The following is a 16,432-nucleotide window of genomic DNA, read 5'->3' as shown; positions in this document are numbered from 1 at the left end:
GAACACAACTTTCTACAATATTGTTGCAAACTTGTTTGAAACCATGCAGACAATATAAAATACATCTATGGGCCAGATTTAGCCTAGAAGCCACCAATCTGCCGCCTTCTGGGTTATAGAATTTCTCTTTGCATAAGTCATGGGAGAATAGAGGGAGACTATTTTTGCATGGGCCTGGCCCCTGTTCATCTTGATTCTCTCCCATGTTCTTTTCATTTTTGAATTTCATGATCCCAGAAACCCTGATATTTTTTCTAATCTGAAAAAAAAAATCTCTCAATTTCCCCCATAATACCATCTCAGATTTTTTCCCCCTGCCTGGAGATCCATCCGGATACCTGTACCTAGTTTTGAGTTGACTCTTATTCAGGGAGGGATGTCAACATGAAAAGAAGAAGAAAGAGACCAAATTTGCCCCCCACCCATCTCTTCTTTGCTGCGTGATTTTTTGTTTGTTTGTCTGTTTTTGCTGTGCTGGGGACTGACAGCACCCAGGGCCTTGCACACACATTCTAGGCAAACTCTTTACTGCTGAGCTACTCCCCTAACCCCCTCTTCTTTGATTTTGAAGAAATACTTGCCTCTCAAGGGTTTTAGGACCAGTTGCCTCATTCTTTTGCAAGGGTCGCTGGTGGTTGAGTATGAAGAGCCCCTTTCTAAAAGTATTTCTCACTGGGGACAAGGGCGGGTGTAGTGGCATTGGGTGGGGCATTGTGAACTGTCACGTGAGGGTGCAGGGCAGAAGCTGAGAGGCTCAGATCCCTTCTACCTGTCCAGAGTCCTTTGGTTGCCCAGCAAGGATGGCGCCCCTAAAGTACCTTGGCTAACTCTCCCCTCTCACTTGTTCAGAGGTTTGGACGCCCAGTAACCAAATCCAAGACAGCGCATCTTTAGCAGTCATAAAGCCACCAGTCTGGATGCTGCCACCTTCTGTCCCACTTCAGGACCTTATCTCTTGCCGCTATCTTTACCAGAGAAACGCTTTCCCCGATTTCCCTCTGCGGCTCCCCAAAGTCACCTTCTCAGAGGGGCTTTCCCTCGATTGAATTAGTCCTCCTCCCACCTCCATCGCCTCTCAACCTCAGACCTGCTTGACTGTCTTCTAGGAAACGGTATTACCCGTCCTTTCCTCTAGATTGTAGGCTCCCCGTGTTCCAGAAATCCCCCCGGCCAGCGCAGTCCCGCTTAGCAAAGCGCTTGCACCCCACCCTACGCCAGCTCGGGTCGCAGAGCGCGGGGATCCCCTAAGGCAGATGCCTCCGAAATGCCGTGGCGCTGGCCTCCCCCTCGTGGCGAAGGGGCGCCACTGCTCCTCCCGGGCACAAACTCCACACACCGCCTTGGACCAGGTCCACTTTAATCGCAAGAGTCGCTCAACCAGGGGGGCGTGGTCAGCGGTGGGCGGAGCCTTGGATCCCGAAGTCGATTGGGGTCTAAATGCGGAAGCGAGACCCTCGGATCTGACTTTGAGGGCGGAGAGGGTGGGCGTGTTGCAGTACTAGGGGCTTGGCCTTCGGTGGGCGGGGCCTACATGCCGGACACCTCCCCGTTGGTCTCCAGATCTGTGAGGTTGCCTCGGATCGCCTGCTCCTCCTCGAAAGCCTTGAACAGCGAGTTGAAGTTGCCGGCTCCAAAACCCTGGAGTGGGAGACAGCAGGTGAGCTGGGGACCCAGAAAGCCGATGGTGCTCCCTGCAGGCCCTGCTCAGGGCCTACCTGGTGGTTGTGGCGCTGGATGACTTCCAGGAAGAGTGTAGGCCTGTCCTGCATAGGTTTGGTGAAGATCTGCAGGAGGTAGCCTTTCTCGTCATAATCCACCAGGATTTTCAGCTCCTGGGCGAGAGACAGGGAGTTCCGTTAGAAGGATTGCTTAGCATGTGTGAGGTCCTGGGTTCAATCCCCAGCACTCCACACACAAAAAGAAATGAAGTACTGACTTAGGCTAAAACTGGATGAACCTTGAAGACTTTATACTAAGTGAAAAAACCTAGTCATAACAGATCACATGTTGTATGGTTTCATTTATATGAAATTCCAGACTAGGCAAATCTGTAAGACCAAAGGGAGTCTAGTGGTTGCCTAAAGTTGGGGGAGGAGGAGTGAAGTGCAGGGTTTGGGAGGTAACAACTAAGAGGATCAGGGTTTCTTTGGGGAAAAATGAAAATGTTCTTAATTTGAGCTGGGCATGGTGGCATACGCCTGTAATCCCAGCATCTTGAAGGTTGAGGCAGGAAGATCACGAGTTCAAACCCAGCTTCAGCAACTTAGCAAGGTCCTAAGCAACACAGTGAGACTCTGTCTGTAAATAAAATATAGAAAGGGCTGGAGGTGTGGCTCAGTGGTGAAGCACTCCTGGGTTCAATACCTTGTACAAAAAAAAAAATCTAAGATTTGTTTTGATTTTAGCATATAGATAATGGGGTAACATTTAATGTGACTTCTATGCCCCAAAAAAGCTGATATAAGCAAAAACAAAAAACAAAAACAAAAACATAAAACTTCAATGCTTTGTGGCTAAAGAAGTGCAAAATCCCGTCCTAAGAGTCCCCAAGTGGAACCGCCTACCTGCCTTGGTACACCTCTTCTCAGATGCTGTCTTCAATCCACACGAGCCTTCTTCCTGCTCCTCAAGCACTTGGAGCTTGCTCCCACCCCATCACCTTTGCACCTGCTCTTCCCTCTGCTGGGATGCTCTTCCTAGCTCTCTTCTTGGCCAGGTCCCTCTTATTATATAGCTTTCAATTAAAGTCACCTTCTCAGAAAGTTCGCCATTAACGTAGCCCTAGGTTGCCTGTTTTAACTTTATATGGCAACGACACACACACATACTCTGTTTCTTTCTGGTTTTCCCTCTGTGTGCCTGTGTCTGCTGCAGTGTGGGGGAGGCCAGATGGAACTCAGGGCTCATGTTGCCAGTGGCCTAGCATCCCGCTGGGCCTCACCTCCAGCACGTCAATGCTCTCTTTCACCCGGATCTTGGCTGTCTTGAGATTCTCCCGAAGTTGCTTGTAGTAGGTTGACGGAACACTCAAGAACTCCAGGCCTCGGTCTCTCAGGCTACGAATCTGTCTTAGAGCAGGTTGAAGTCAGCCTCTGTCTTTCTAGGCTCAGTGTCCTTAAGCCAGGTAGAGCTGCTGGGCCATGAGGAGGCAGGATCCCTGTCCTTGCTCTCCTGAGTGCCAAGATGCAGTGTGGCCTCAGCCCCTTCTGTCCTTGTCTGAATCCCATTAGAGCAGGGATCCATGACATTCACAGAGCACCCATTATGTGGCTGTCTTTCTAGTCTTGCCTCCTCCTGTCCCTGAAGCAATCCTGCTCTGTGCATTTCATAGCTGGGAAACTGAGGCATCGAGAGATTTAAGTATCTGTTCTCAGCAGAGAAGCCAGAGTGGATTTTATTCAAACACAGGCCAAATCATGCCAGTCGGTGCTTACCTCGGGGTGGTGCCTCTTCTCAGAGTCCAATTCCAGGTTCTTGCCAGGCCCTCACCAGCTGCCCCCACTTCCACCTTAGACTCCATCTCCCACCTCTCTTTCCCTTGCTCATTCAGTTCCAGTCACACTGATGATCTCCTTGCTGTTACTGCAACCTTCCTGGAAGATGCCCATCTCAGGGCCTTTGCCTGAGCCATCCCTCCTGCCCATGGTCCTTCTTGGAGATTTCCATGGGCTTCTGTCCTTCCAACCCTTTGCATTCTCAAAAGTCTCCTTCCCCATGTGACCTTCCTTCAACCACTTTAAAGGTGAAAAGACCCACCCTTGCTCCTCCATATCCCACCTGTTCTTCCAGACCTCTCACACCACCTATTTATTTAATTTGCTTTTTGACTCCATAAGAGCAGAAACTGTTACTAATGTGTCCCACATACCTAAAATAGCACCTAGCACATGGCAGAGCCTCAACAGGCATGATACAAATGAAGTTCCACAGGATTGGATGGGATAGTCCAGGCTCTTCCCCTTAAGGCCTAGGCAAGAGGAGGGCAGCATGGCTTCCCCAAGGGCTAGAGCTATAGACACAGGGTGCTTGATTTGGAGGAAAGGACAAGTCTCATCTTATAGAATAACATCCTCATTTTCGAGGTGAGGCAGCTGAAGCCCAGGAAGGCTGCTGAGTGCCCCAGAGACAAATGGCAAGGGTCTTGTAGATCTGGGAGCAGGATGCAGTCTTCCTTATCCTCTGGCATCTGTCACCACTAAAGCCAGAGTGTGCTAGAGACACCAAACTCTTCTGAGTGAGGCGGATTGGGATTACTAGCACAGGAGTTGCAGGAACCAGGCAGGGAACCCTGTCAGCCCTCCAGGCTGGAGAAGGGAACCCAGAATGCCACTGCCCCCACCCTTCCCATTCTGCAGAGACCATCCCTGGAGCTGAAGGAAGGGGGCTTAAGACCAGGGATGGTGTTCTAACCGCTGTGATGATGTCCTGGGTCTTCAGGGCAATGTGCTGGACTCCAGCTCCCCCATTATAGTCCACATATTCCTGGGAAAGGCGAACAGGAGGCCCCTGTCATTGCTTCTGTTCCCCACACCCCTGCCCTGCCCTGCCAGAGGCCTCAAGCCTCTTCCCTCCTCTCTCCTTCCCCAGCCAGGCAGGGCCGCACCTGGATCTGGGACTTCTTCCTGCCCATTGCGGGCTCATTAATGGGCATCTTGATGGTCTCCTCATAGTTGGTCACCACAATGGAGCGCAGAGAGCTGTACTCTGTGTGCACTTGTGTGTCATCCACAGACCAGAAGCGGTGGAACTGTAGGTTCCTCAGGTACCTGCAGGTGGCAGGCAGGACACATCTGCTCTGAGTTCTGGCCTGGGACTGGCTTCCCGTGCTCCCACTTCCACCCTCCAGAACATATCCCCAAGGGGTCTCCAGAAAGGAGATGACAATCACATCATACATGCTGGAGGTCTTTACCCTTGTTGTGACAGTTTTTCTCAAGGTGGAAATAAAGTGTCTCATATCAGAAGCCACATAGGAGGCCATGCTGAGGCAGGGGGACTGGGTGGTGCAGGGTGCTCCTGTGCCTCCTGCTGGCCTTTAACTGCTAGTGCGATGGTATTAGGGAACCTTGAGTGGTGATTAGGTCACCCAGGGCTCTGCCTCAGGAGTATGTTAATGTTATGGCCAGAGCCAGTCAGTTCCCATGATTGGGTTTGTTCTAAAGGGAGCTCAGACCTCTGCTCTGATCTGTCCCCACCTCCCACCGTGGGAGGTCAGCAGGAAGCAGACCAAGTCAGGTAGAGGCATCTGCCCCCCACTGACTGGAAGGAACACCCCTGCAGTTCCCCATGGGGGGAGCTGTGAATTGCTATAGGCCATGAACCCCTTGTTCTTCAGGGGACAGATGTGTGGGGAATAACTGAAGGGCTGACCCTGGTTCACCTCCCACCCACCTGTGCTCCTTTTCACCTGGTACAAGGACTAGGTCCAGGGCCTTTGTGGGGGAGGGACAGGGCTCACCATTCTGAGGCAGACAACATCTCCTGATCAGGCTGATTTCCTACAACATGATCAATGATCTCGAGACCACACTTGGGCCTAGGAAAAGGACAGCACTGAGGGGCAAGGAGAAGGCTGCCCTTCAAATCTCACCAATCCCACTGACACCGTTATAGCCACAGCACCCACCTACACAGCTCTTACAGGGGGCCAAAGCGCTTAATTAACTCATTAGTGCAACCCCTACTTTATAGATGAAGACCCAGGGCCATTGAAAACTGCAGCACCCTGTCCAAGGTCCACTGGTTGAGGAGGGAGGAGGCTGGGATGGGACCTGGGGCCCTCAGGTGTTGGGGCCCGTTTGCTCTGTGCCCTCAGAGGGCTCCAGCAGCCACCAGGAGCTTGGTCCCATCACAGAAGCCCAGTCCACATGGAGGAGGGGGACAGGCTCTCCACCCGCCTCAGGGCTTTCCACCCAACTCCTGCAGCCTGGGGCACTCACAGCTTGGGAAGCAGGGAGTCCTTGAGCAGGGGGGCCTCGAATCCAGGTAAGAACCGGCCAGTGTAGTTCGTCTTCTCCACCAGAGTGTGGGTGGTGTCCCCATACTGCAGGTGGGAAGCAGACTGGCTCAGCCCTAGGACCCCACCCATGCTCAGGCAGGGGGATGGGGTTGGGCAGGGCTGGGTCTTTTCATGGCCCCGAACCAGCCTGAGTTCCTAAGTCGATCCTGGGAAAGTCACTTCCCCTGACTGACATGTGTTGCCTTCTATCATTTACTTAGGAGTTTCAATCTCAATCTAACTGCCTCAGGGGACCAGAAGCCCTGTGGAGACAGGGATGCTCTTTTACTCATCATGCTGTCTTTGGCTCCTAGGCAGTGCCTGGCGCATAGCAGGTGCTCAATGAAACTGTGTTGACGATGAAAACCATGGAGGCATCAGCTCTAATCATGCTAAAGGGTGTTCAATGGGCTTAATGCCTGATGTGATCTTGAGGAGGTGGGACCTCGGGTTGTCTCTGTCCTAGAGCAGCACGGGGCTGCAGAATCATCTCTGCTGAGTATCTATGGTGTGCCAAGCTCTGCTCTTCTAAGTGCTCTACACCAATGGTCACACTCAGCCCTCACAATGGCCCTGACTGGGGTTCTAGCTGAAGTATCTGAGGCACAAAATGGTGCATTAGTGTGCCCCAGGTCACACAGGAGTCCAGATCCAATTTATTTAAATTGAGTCACCGAGAGGGAAGTTGGTCTGTTCATGGACTCATAGCTAGTGTGGGGCATGGCTTCCCAGGCCCACCCTTCTCTCCTTTTGAACAAGCCTCTGTACAAAGCTGATAACCCCAAGCTGTTACCTCTCACTGGGGGGGGGGGGAGGGGAACCTGGGAAGGGTGGCTGGTGGCCCCACCTCTGCACTCTGGCCAGGCACTTTGAGAGGTCAGAGCCCAGGGGAAGCCCACGTTCTGAGGCCCATGGGTGGGATGGTGTAATGGGGTGAATTAGGAGCATCCTGGCATCTCAGTGGATTTTGGCAGCAGGAGGAACAGGGACATCAAAGGGAACTCACCGTCTGTAGCACAGCAAACTTCACCTTCCCAAATTTGTCTTCCTCCACCCAGGGCTCCCGTACTACCTTGGCCCCCCGTTCTCGGGCTTTCTGTAGGGAGATGGAGCAGGGGGAGGCAGTGAATGCTGGGGCCCCCGAGTCCTGGCCTGCTGCTCTGGCTGGGATGCTCTATGTGGTTCTGACATGGCAGTGTCACCTGTCCCCCCTCCAAAGTGTGCCTAATCCCTGTTGAGCAAGAAGGGAAACTGAGGCCCAGGCTCAGAGTTGGGGCTTGGGAGACAAGGCGGTGTGTATGTGTGTGTCTGCTTCTCCTAACTCACTCTGTGGCCCTCCTCCCCCTCCAGGCCTCAGCTTCCCTCCCTGTACAAAGAGTAGAGGATAAGAAGAATGGGGGTGGACATTTCTGAAGTGACCTCTGTGTGTCGGGCCCTGTGCCAGGAGCCCTGCCAGGAGCCCTGCATGCCAGGTCTGTGCCTTAATTTAGCAAGCCCTTGCTTACTGCAGGCCAATGCGACACCCAGGCCAGGCTTGTTCTGGGGATGCACTCAGCAGTCCTCACAGCAGCACTGTCTGCCTTCTACACTGAGGAACACGACTTTACACAGCTGGGAAGATCCAGACCCAGTCATACTAGCTCTGGAATCTACTCTGAACCTCCAATCCACCTTTTTTTTTTCCCCCTTCAGTGCTGGGGATTGAACCCAGGCCTCACCTGTCTTTAGGGCTGCATTTGGTTCAGAGTCATAGTCCAGAAATTGTAATTTCCACTCTCCCCCCCCCATCTCTCTCTCTCTCTCTCTCTCTCTCTCTAGTACCCGTGTTTGAAACCCAGAGGCACTTAATCATTGAGCCATATCCCCAGCCCTTTCTAGTGTTACTTTGAGGCAGGGTCTCCCTAAGTTGCTTAGAGCATCACTAAGTTGCTGACTCTGCCCTTGAACTTTTGATCCTCTTGCCTCAGCCTCCTGAGCTGCTAGATTACAGGCATGTGCCACCATGTCTGGCTCCATTTCCTCTTTTAAAACTCAGTGAGGTACAGGCTATGATTATCCCCATTTTACATGTGTGGGAACATGAAAGCTAGGACACACAGTAAGGGCCAGGCTTCTGTCACTAGGATTTAGGTATGTCATGCCAACATCCAACCCTGACTGACAGGGTCCCTGTGGCCCAAGGAGAGCCAGATGCGCCTAAGGCCTCTTCCCAGGCCAGCCCAGGTGCATTCTCACCTGCACGATGTAGTCACAGTCTTCCACCTCGAAAGCCACGTCCTTCACACCATCCCCGTGTTTCACCAGGTGGTCGCCCATCTCTGTGGTCGGCAGGGAGCGCTGGCACTGGAGTTCAAGGCCCCTGGACAGGCTCTCAGCCTTCTGGGCTCAGCCCCCCTCGTGCCCTTCCCAGGCCCTGCCCTCTGACCCCTGACCCCATCCAACAGCCCTGCTGCCACCCCGGGGCCCCTCACCTTTATTCCAGGGGTTGAGTGCAGAGGAGAAGACAAACACAATCTACAGTGGTGGAGAAGGGGGTGTGACCAGTGGCTCAGGGGAGTGTGGGCAGGTGCACCTCCCCTCCATCCTGCTCACCCCCACAAATCCCTGGTGGAGCAGGGGGCAGCCATGCAGGACTCCTGAATCACAGCTTCTAGCTCCTTATCTGTCTTGCCTCTCCCCCTGGTCCTGAGGGTTGGGGACTTTCTCCCGTGCCACCCCTGGGACCCATGATCAGCTGTTGGGTCCCCTGGGGGAGAACTCCCAGAACCCCATGGGCCACAACTCTGCTGAAACTCCCTACATCTATGGCCTTGGCTTGCTGAACTTGGGGGGCCAGCACTGGACCAGGCTGAGGAGACCCGCCTGGGAAGGTCCCACGTTAGACCCAAGAAGCCCTGAGAGCAAGGGGTCCCTGGGGTGTGGACGCACCTTTCCTTGCTTGACCACATGGCTGACCACCTCCCGGGAGCCCGTCTCCAGGCCCCTGTAGGCTAGTGGCTCGAAGCCCATCTTGCTGCAGTAGAAGGAGGCAGCCTAAAGACAGAGAGGTGAAGTGTTCGTGAGGGTGGAGAACCTCCCTGGGGCCCAGATGAGAGTCCCTGTCCCCTGCCTGCCCTCTTGCCCAGGAGCAGAGACTGCACTGGGGAAAAGGCTACTCTTGGGTACATTGTGCCCTCCCAGAAGTTTCCAGCTGGGGTTCAAAGCTTTGGACCCCTACTGGGCCCCCATTTCCCCATTCCAGGATTCAATCCCAGACCAGCTGGGGGTCTGCCCTGTCCAGGGGGCCCTCTTGCCAGTCCTCTGCCCACTCCAACACCTTGCCCTGGTTTATACCTGCTTGGCGTTGCCAACCCAGAAGGTCACAGAGTGGAAGTGAAGGAATCGGCCTCTCTCAGGCTGTAGGAGGAGAGAAGGACGGAGGCTGAGTCCTTGGAAGGAGGTCTAGAGAAGGGTAGGTGGAGAGGTTTCCCCTGCCCGCTCCCGCGTCCGGACTCAGCCCTAGCACCTACGAGAGGCCAAACCCCACCGAGCTCTGCCTGGCCTCAGGAGACACTGCTCACTTAGAAATTGAGCCCCTGGAGTGTGCAGGAGTATTTGGGACTGGGAAGGCCCCTCAGGAGGCAGCCCAGCTTTCCCAGGAGGAACAGCCACAGCAGCAGGGATTGAAGGGAGACTTAGCCATAGCTTCCAGATGAGATGAAGAAGTCAGCAAGTGAATGAAGAAGAGCTGACAGTTTTTCAGGAGGGTGCAAGTGAGTCCAGCCAGTCTGGGGGAGCCCAGGTATTAACAGACCCCCAATCTTGTTCCTCTCCACTTTGTGCTCACATGCTGGTCTCCCCAGCCCAGACACCCTTCTGGACCCAGGTCCCCCATTCCCTTCCTGCTCACCTTTGCTCCTTTGTCAGTATAGGTCGTCTAAGGAGAAAGAAAGAGACAGTGAGGCTCTGCCAGGGGGACAGGCACTGCTGAAGTCTCATGGCAGGTCCTCATCCCCCGGGGAGCCACCATGGCCCTAGGCAGACCCTCACCATGGCTGATCTGGGTCAAGCTTCCAGCCAGGAAGACAGGGACACACAGCTTGGGAGTGCTGGACAGAGGTATTTACCAGGGGGCAGGGCCTTCCCCTGACCTCCCTGATCGCCTGGGGGTGGGGAGGTGGGCTCAGCTCCAAAGGCCTTGCCTCTGAGCCTCACAGGACAAGGCAATGCTGCCAGGCTCAGAGGGGGAGTGACTTACCCTGGTCCACTAGGCAGTGGGGGCAGAGCCAGGGCAAGGAGTCCAGGGTACATTTTCGCCAGGACCCCAGGGTGGGACTGTGATCTTTGTCATCCAGAGTCAAAGCTCAGAAGCCAAGGCCAGCTTGAGGGCAGTGGTAGCTTGAGAACTTCTTACTCCGGGAATCTGAGCACTGGTCTTGAATCCCTCTTGGCAGAACAAACACATAGACTGTCTTTGGGATAAAAGTGTTTTTCCATGGCAGTTGGAGCACGTGTACAGGGGTTTGCTTTCTGGTTCTGCTCTATACTGTGTGACTGGGGAATGCCATAGATCCTCTGACCTCAGTTTTTCCATCTATAAAATGAGAACCATAATAGCATGGAAGGACTTCTGTGAGATACAGTGCCAGTCTTTGGAGTTGCACCTGCACAGTGCACAGCACACAGGCTCAATAGCTGTTTCTTTGTGATTTGGGGGGCCCTGATTGGGTTGAGTCCTTGACATTGCTATGGCCTGAGTATTGGAAGAGAGCATTGGCCTTGCCCCTGCCTCAGTCTCCAGCACCCACCAGGCTCTGGGTCCATGCCAGTTTCCTGAAACTCTCTTCATTGCTTTGATGATGGAAACCCTGGCCAGCAACCCTGGGGGTTGGAGTACAGGACAGAGGACTCTCCCAGGCTGTGCCCTTGGCAAGTGGCTGCACAGAACTGGAGTGTGAGCCAGGGCTTCTACCTCTGGGGCCCACAGTTTAAATTGCATCGAAATGGGAGATATTGATGTCCCCAGGAAACTGAGGCCAGAGTGGCAAACGCATTTTCCCAAAGTCACAGAGCTGGTGACCTTGGGGTTAGAACAGAACTCTGCCCTGCAGCCCATTGGACTCTGCAGCTGGGTCTCATCCACCCATCCACCCATCCCCTCCCTGCCTTTCTCTGTCTTCTGGGCTACTCTGTAGGCAGATGAGGTGGTCCCACCCCCTCATTTTTTACCTCCTAGATGGCTCTCCGGGCTTCCTGCCTCCCCACCACCCACATCCACTTTAGCTCCCTGAGTCTATTTTCCATTTGATAAAACTAGAGTGGAGCTCACAGGCCTAGAAGGTTCCACTGGGGGAGAAGAGCTCAGTGCAGCCCACCCTTCCCCCCAAGCCAGCAGGAACACCTTGTCCCCTGCACACTATGGCCAACTCAAACCCTTATTCCTGGAGCCTGGCCTGGCTAATATGCTGGGCACAAGGTCAATGTTTGTTGAATCCAGGAAGCACGTCATCAGCAGCCCTGGGAGCCAAAGGCTGGTGTCCAGTTCAACTGAGCAGGGGTGGTGACTATGTTCCTCCTCCCCTCTGGACTTTGCTTACAGAAACATTGTGGGTCTGAGTCCCATCTGGATGCCTACAGGTGCCACTGCCATCTGTGGGCAGAGCCCTGGGTGGGGAACATGTGTAGCCCTGTGCCTGGAGCACCCTTGTTCCTCCCTGATGCCACTAGCTCGGACTGGGCTCAGGTGATAACAGATTAGCAGCAGTGGGATGTGGCCGTTGCTCTCTGTGCCCAGCCTGGGCCAAGAGGTGGGTTCCAGGGAACTTGCTCAACTGTCACTCTAAACAGATGGGCACGTGAGATCCAACCTGCACCACACCCTGAGGGGCAGAAAGGGTACACACTGGGGGCCGGGCTGGCACCTGGAATCTGGATTTCAGAGATGACCAGAGTGGTTATGCCCAGAGGGTTTGCACAAGTGGCGGGTGGAGGTGGAGCTGGGTGGTAGAGCACTTGCCTACCATGTGTGAGGCCCTGGGTTTGATCCTTGGCACCACAGCGGGGAGAAACACACACACACACACACACACACACACACACACACACACACACACACACACTGGTTTCCCCTTCCCTGGGATTTGGGCTGTTCTCTGTAGAGAGTGCCAACAACCCACACCTGGCAGAACCCTGGTGGACTCTGACTCGGTCCAGCGTCCCTCGCAGAGACCAACCACTTCACAGCCTGCTGCAGGAATGAGCATGTGACCCCACGGGGCTGAGGACTGGGAGCTTCGCTGGCTTCCTGTGACTTCACCTGGTTTACCTTTCCCTTTGCTCACTTGGCTCTGCTCTTTGGCTATACTGAATCCCATGGTGCCTGTGGCTGTAAACAGGACTGCGAGTGCTCCTAGCAAGTCACTGAACTGGGGTTGCTCTTGGGGACTTCTGGCGCTGTGCTGGCAGCCATGGCATCTCTACTCAGCCTGACACACTGGCGATGACCCTGCCTGGTTCACTTCTTCACAAGGCAGAAGCTTTGTTTGGGGAATGAAAGGCTGAAAGTCAAGCAGCGCTTCCCTGGAGTGGAGTGTGAGCATCCCAGAGGCTGCAGCCCTGGCGCCCTGGCACCCTCCTCCTTGGCACCCTGATGGCCCCACCAGGCAGCCTGGCCCTGCAGTCCTGGCTGCACAGACCCCAGGTGCCTGACACTGACTCCAAGCCAAAGTCAGGCACAGTTGCTTTGCCCAGTGAGTCAGATCCTGACTCCAGGATGGTGGCAGATTGGAGTCACCCCTCTGTGGGGCCACATAGGGCGAAAACTCCTTGGATCTGCTGGACCACCTGGGTCACTTACAGAAGCCTTGATGAAAGGTTTGCTCTTGCTCATCCAAGATTAGCCTGCTCTTCCCGCCCTGCCTGCCTGCCTTGGTTCCCTACCAGTGCTGGGGATAGAACCCAGGGCTAGCACATGTGATTTACATGCCACGCCCCAGTTCCAGCTCCATCTTTCCGTGGTTCCTTTAACTCAGGATCCCCACCCACAGCAGCATGTTGGGGAGGCCACATCATAAGGCCTGGGCCCCTCCGTCTGCTCTTGCTTGTTCCTGGTCCCTTGCATTTTGCAACTGTGGTCTGAACCTGATTCCACTTCACTCACTTTCTCCCAGTGGGCACCCGCAGGAAGTACTGGGTCAAATGCAGAGCAGACCCAGTGAGACTTCGTTCCTCTAGGCTGCTCAGGAGCTCAGGACCAACAGGGTAGGGTTTTTTTTTTTTTTTTTTTTTTTTTTTTTTTTGCTACCAGGACCAGGGATTGAGCCCTGGGGCACTCACCCACTGAGCCATACCCCTAGCCCCCCCTTTTTTTCTTAATATTTTGCTTTTTCTTTAGTTGTAGTCAGACACAATACCTTTATTTTATTTTATTTTTTATGTCGTGGTGAGGATTGAACCCAGGGCCTTGCATGTGCTAGGCGAGCGCTCTACCACTGAGCCACAACTCCAGCCCCGACCCCCAGCCCTTTTTATATTTTATTTAGAGACAGTTGCTTAGAGCCTTGCTAAGTTTCTGAGGGTGGCTTTAAACTTGGGATCCTCTTGCCTCCTCCTCCTGAGCCACTAAGATTACAGGCATACGCCATCGCACCTAGCTGGGAAATTTTATTTATATATATATATATATATATTAGAAAATATATATGTATGTGTGTATATGTTTATATACACACATACAAATAAATTTTCTATGTAATATATATAACTTTTTATTTATAAATATGTATACACATATATAATCTATATATCTGTAACACATATATATTTTTAATATTTATTTATTTATTTTAGCTGTAGTTGGGCACAATATCTTTTTTTTTTTTTTTAATTTTTAATATTTATTTATTTATTTTTTATTTATTTATTTGTTTTTTTTTTTTTTAGTTCTCGGCGGACACAACATCTTTGTTCGTATGTGGTGCTGAGGATCGAACCCGGGTCGCACACATGCCAGGCGAGCGCGCTACAGCTTGAGCCACATCCCCAACCCCTGGGCACAATATCTTTATTTTTATTTATCTTTATGTGATGCTGAGGATTGAACCCAGGGCCTCATACATGTTAGGTGACTGCTGTACCTGGGGGTCTATTGAGCCTCAGCCCCAGCCCATGTATTGTTTTTAAAATTTGATTAATTTATTGTTTTACAGTGTCAGAGATCAGGCCCGAGGTGTCACCTGCTAGGCAAACTCTTGACCACTGGAGCAGCATCACCAGCTCTAGTGGTCAGTTATATAAAGCATTCTTTCTTTCTTTTTCTTTTCTTTTCTTTTTTTTTTTTTTTTTTGGTACTAGGGATTGAACCCTGGTATGCTCTGCCATTGAGCTAACTCCCCAGCCCTTTTAAAAAAAAAACTTTTTTAGGGCTGGGGTTGCTCAGTGGGAGAGCACTTGCCTAGCATGTGTGAGGCACTGGATTCAATCCTCAGCACCACATAACAATACAAAAATAAAATAAAGGCATTATATCAATCTACAACCAAAAAAGTATTTTTTAAATTTTATTATGTTTTTTAAAATATTTATTTATTTTTTTTTACTTGCAGTTGTACACAATACCTTTATTTTATTTATTTATTTTTATGTAGTGCTGAGGATCGAACCAAGGGCCTTGCCCGTGCTAGGCAAGTGCTGTATTGCTGAGGCACAACCCCAGTCCCGAATTTTGAAACAGGTTGTTTAAACTTGATGAGGCTAGCCTCAAACTTGCAATCCTCCTACATGAGCCTCCTGAGTTGCTGGAATTACAGGTTTGTACTACCATGCCAGGCTGTATATACCCATTTTGGAAATTTGTGAAAAATCAGGCTTTTTTTTTTCCTGAATCTCTTCTTGAATCTAATGAATCTTTCTGGTTACGTTTTATAAAAATATTTCTGTAAAAATGCCCTTTTTTCCCCTATCTGATACAAAGCCCATCTGGACAAAAGGTCTGGGGTTATTGAAAAAATTTAAAGATTTAATTACTGAGTGGGTCCATTTATCAGCTTTATGTCACTATATCAAATACCTGAGATAAATCAATTTACAAGAACAAAAGTTTGTTTTGGCTCCCAGTTTTGGGGTTTCCAGCCCCTGGTCCATTGGCCCCGTGGCTTTGGGCCTGAAGTGAGGCAGCGCATCACGGTGGAGGCTCTTGATGCAACAAAACCACTTACTTCATGGCCAGGAAGTGAAGGGACAGAGGAGGAAGGGGCTGGGCTCTCACTATCCCTTGGAGGGCACACCCCCAATCACCTGAGGACCTTCCCCTAGGTCCCGCCTCTTAAGTTCCCACTGCTTCCAGAAGCAACCAGACCAATCCTTTAACACGAGGGTTTGGGGGATGTTCCAGGTACAAACAGATTTTTTTTTTTTTTTAATAATAGAAAGAACCTGGGAGGCTCAGCACAGGAGGAAAGGGCATTTGTGAAGTTTCTGGAAGCTTTCCCTTCTTCCTGGAGGAAAACACCCCCTGCCGCCTTGGCAAGCTGATTCAATCTTTGAATTCTGAATCCAGTCCCGACTGGTTGTTGGCTGGCAAAGGGGTTTAGAACAAGATGCCTCTAGTGGTGCATTTGCAACCTGCACAAAACTGAATAATTTGGACTCTAGTGAGAGCCTTAGGTCCCTCAGTCGGGGTCACCCTGGGAGCCCTGATATTCTGATGGCCTGGCCCATGCACACCCTGCCACCACCTCCTTTTCTAAGATAGACTTTGATGACTAATGGGACTCATTTTAGCTGGCTTCATCTAGGATCTCTGAAGGAGATAACTGAGACAGATGCTGTGCGTTGGTCTCGCCCTGCTGCATGGGGTCCTCCCGGTGATAATTTTGCTGTTAAGTTGTCTCGGTCAAGGGCAAAGGGAACAGACCATGCAGAATTACAGGGGTTCTGAGAGAGGCCTGCCTACAAGATCAGCAGCTGGAGGTGGGGAGCTGGGGAGCATTGCTACCATCCCTGGTAAGAGGAACTTTCTGTGTAATGATGGAGAAAGAGCTCCAAGGTACATTCAGTTAAAACAACAACAACAACAACAACAAAGGCACAGTGTATGTGATAAGTTACCATTTGTGTAAAAACAAAACCTTTTCACAGGTGGTTTTCATTTTGTTCTTGCTGTTATTTTCCCGCAGTGCTAAACATGCCACCTAGTCTCACGACTTGATGGAGGGTTAAAGGAAGAGGAACCAGTGCAGTCTTGTCACTTGGAACCTTCAGCTTTTCCGAGCATGGACTGCACAGTGTCTTCATGCTGATTTCCTTTTCAGTGCATCTAATTGCCCTTCCTGGTTCTGCAGCAAATTGTATTTACACAATTTTCATCATAATTTACAATTTTGCTAATCAAGACTTCGGGGCGGGGGGGTCATATTGGTTGAGGTATGATTTACACGGAGTGGAAGTCACTGTGTT

The 16,432-nt window shown here is 51.8% G+C and overlaps 1 protein-coding gene across 1 annotated transcript; it reads right to left on the bottom strand.

The window, feature by feature from the left end:
* Positions 1-1,365: 1,365 nt before the first annotated feature.
* On the bottom strand, positions 1,366-10,090 carry LOC113180835 (4-hydroxyphenylpyruvate dioxygenase). The gene is made up of 14 exons (XM_077796838.1): positions 10,028-10,090; positions 9,888-9,914; positions 9,332-9,394; positions 8,927-9,031; positions 8,470-8,512; positions 8,234-8,316; positions 7,005-7,094; positions 5,940-6,043; positions 5,459-5,536; positions 4,604-4,766; positions 4,411-4,482; positions 2,942-3,064; positions 1,716-1,832; positions 1,366-1,638 (listed from the first exon to the last, which is right to left on the bottom strand). Exons 1-14 carry the CDS (start codon positions 10,028-10,030, stop codon positions 1,528-1,530), a joined length of 1,182 nt encoding a protein of 393 aa, XP_077652964.1. The 5' UTR covers positions 10,031-10,090; the 3' UTR covers positions 1,366-1,527.
* Positions 10,091-16,432: the final 6,342 nt, after the last annotated feature.

The sequence above is a fragment of the Urocitellus parryii genome, chromosome 3, assembly GCF_045843805.1.
Source record: "Urocitellus parryii isolate mUroPar1 chromosome 3, mUroPar1.hap1, whole genome shotgun sequence".
Taxonomy (NCBI): Eukaryota; Metazoa; Chordata; class Mammalia; order Rodentia; family Sciuridae; genus Urocitellus; species Urocitellus parryii.
Note: the sequence above shows the minus strand (reverse complement) of the source record. Positions and strands in the feature narration are given on the sequence as shown.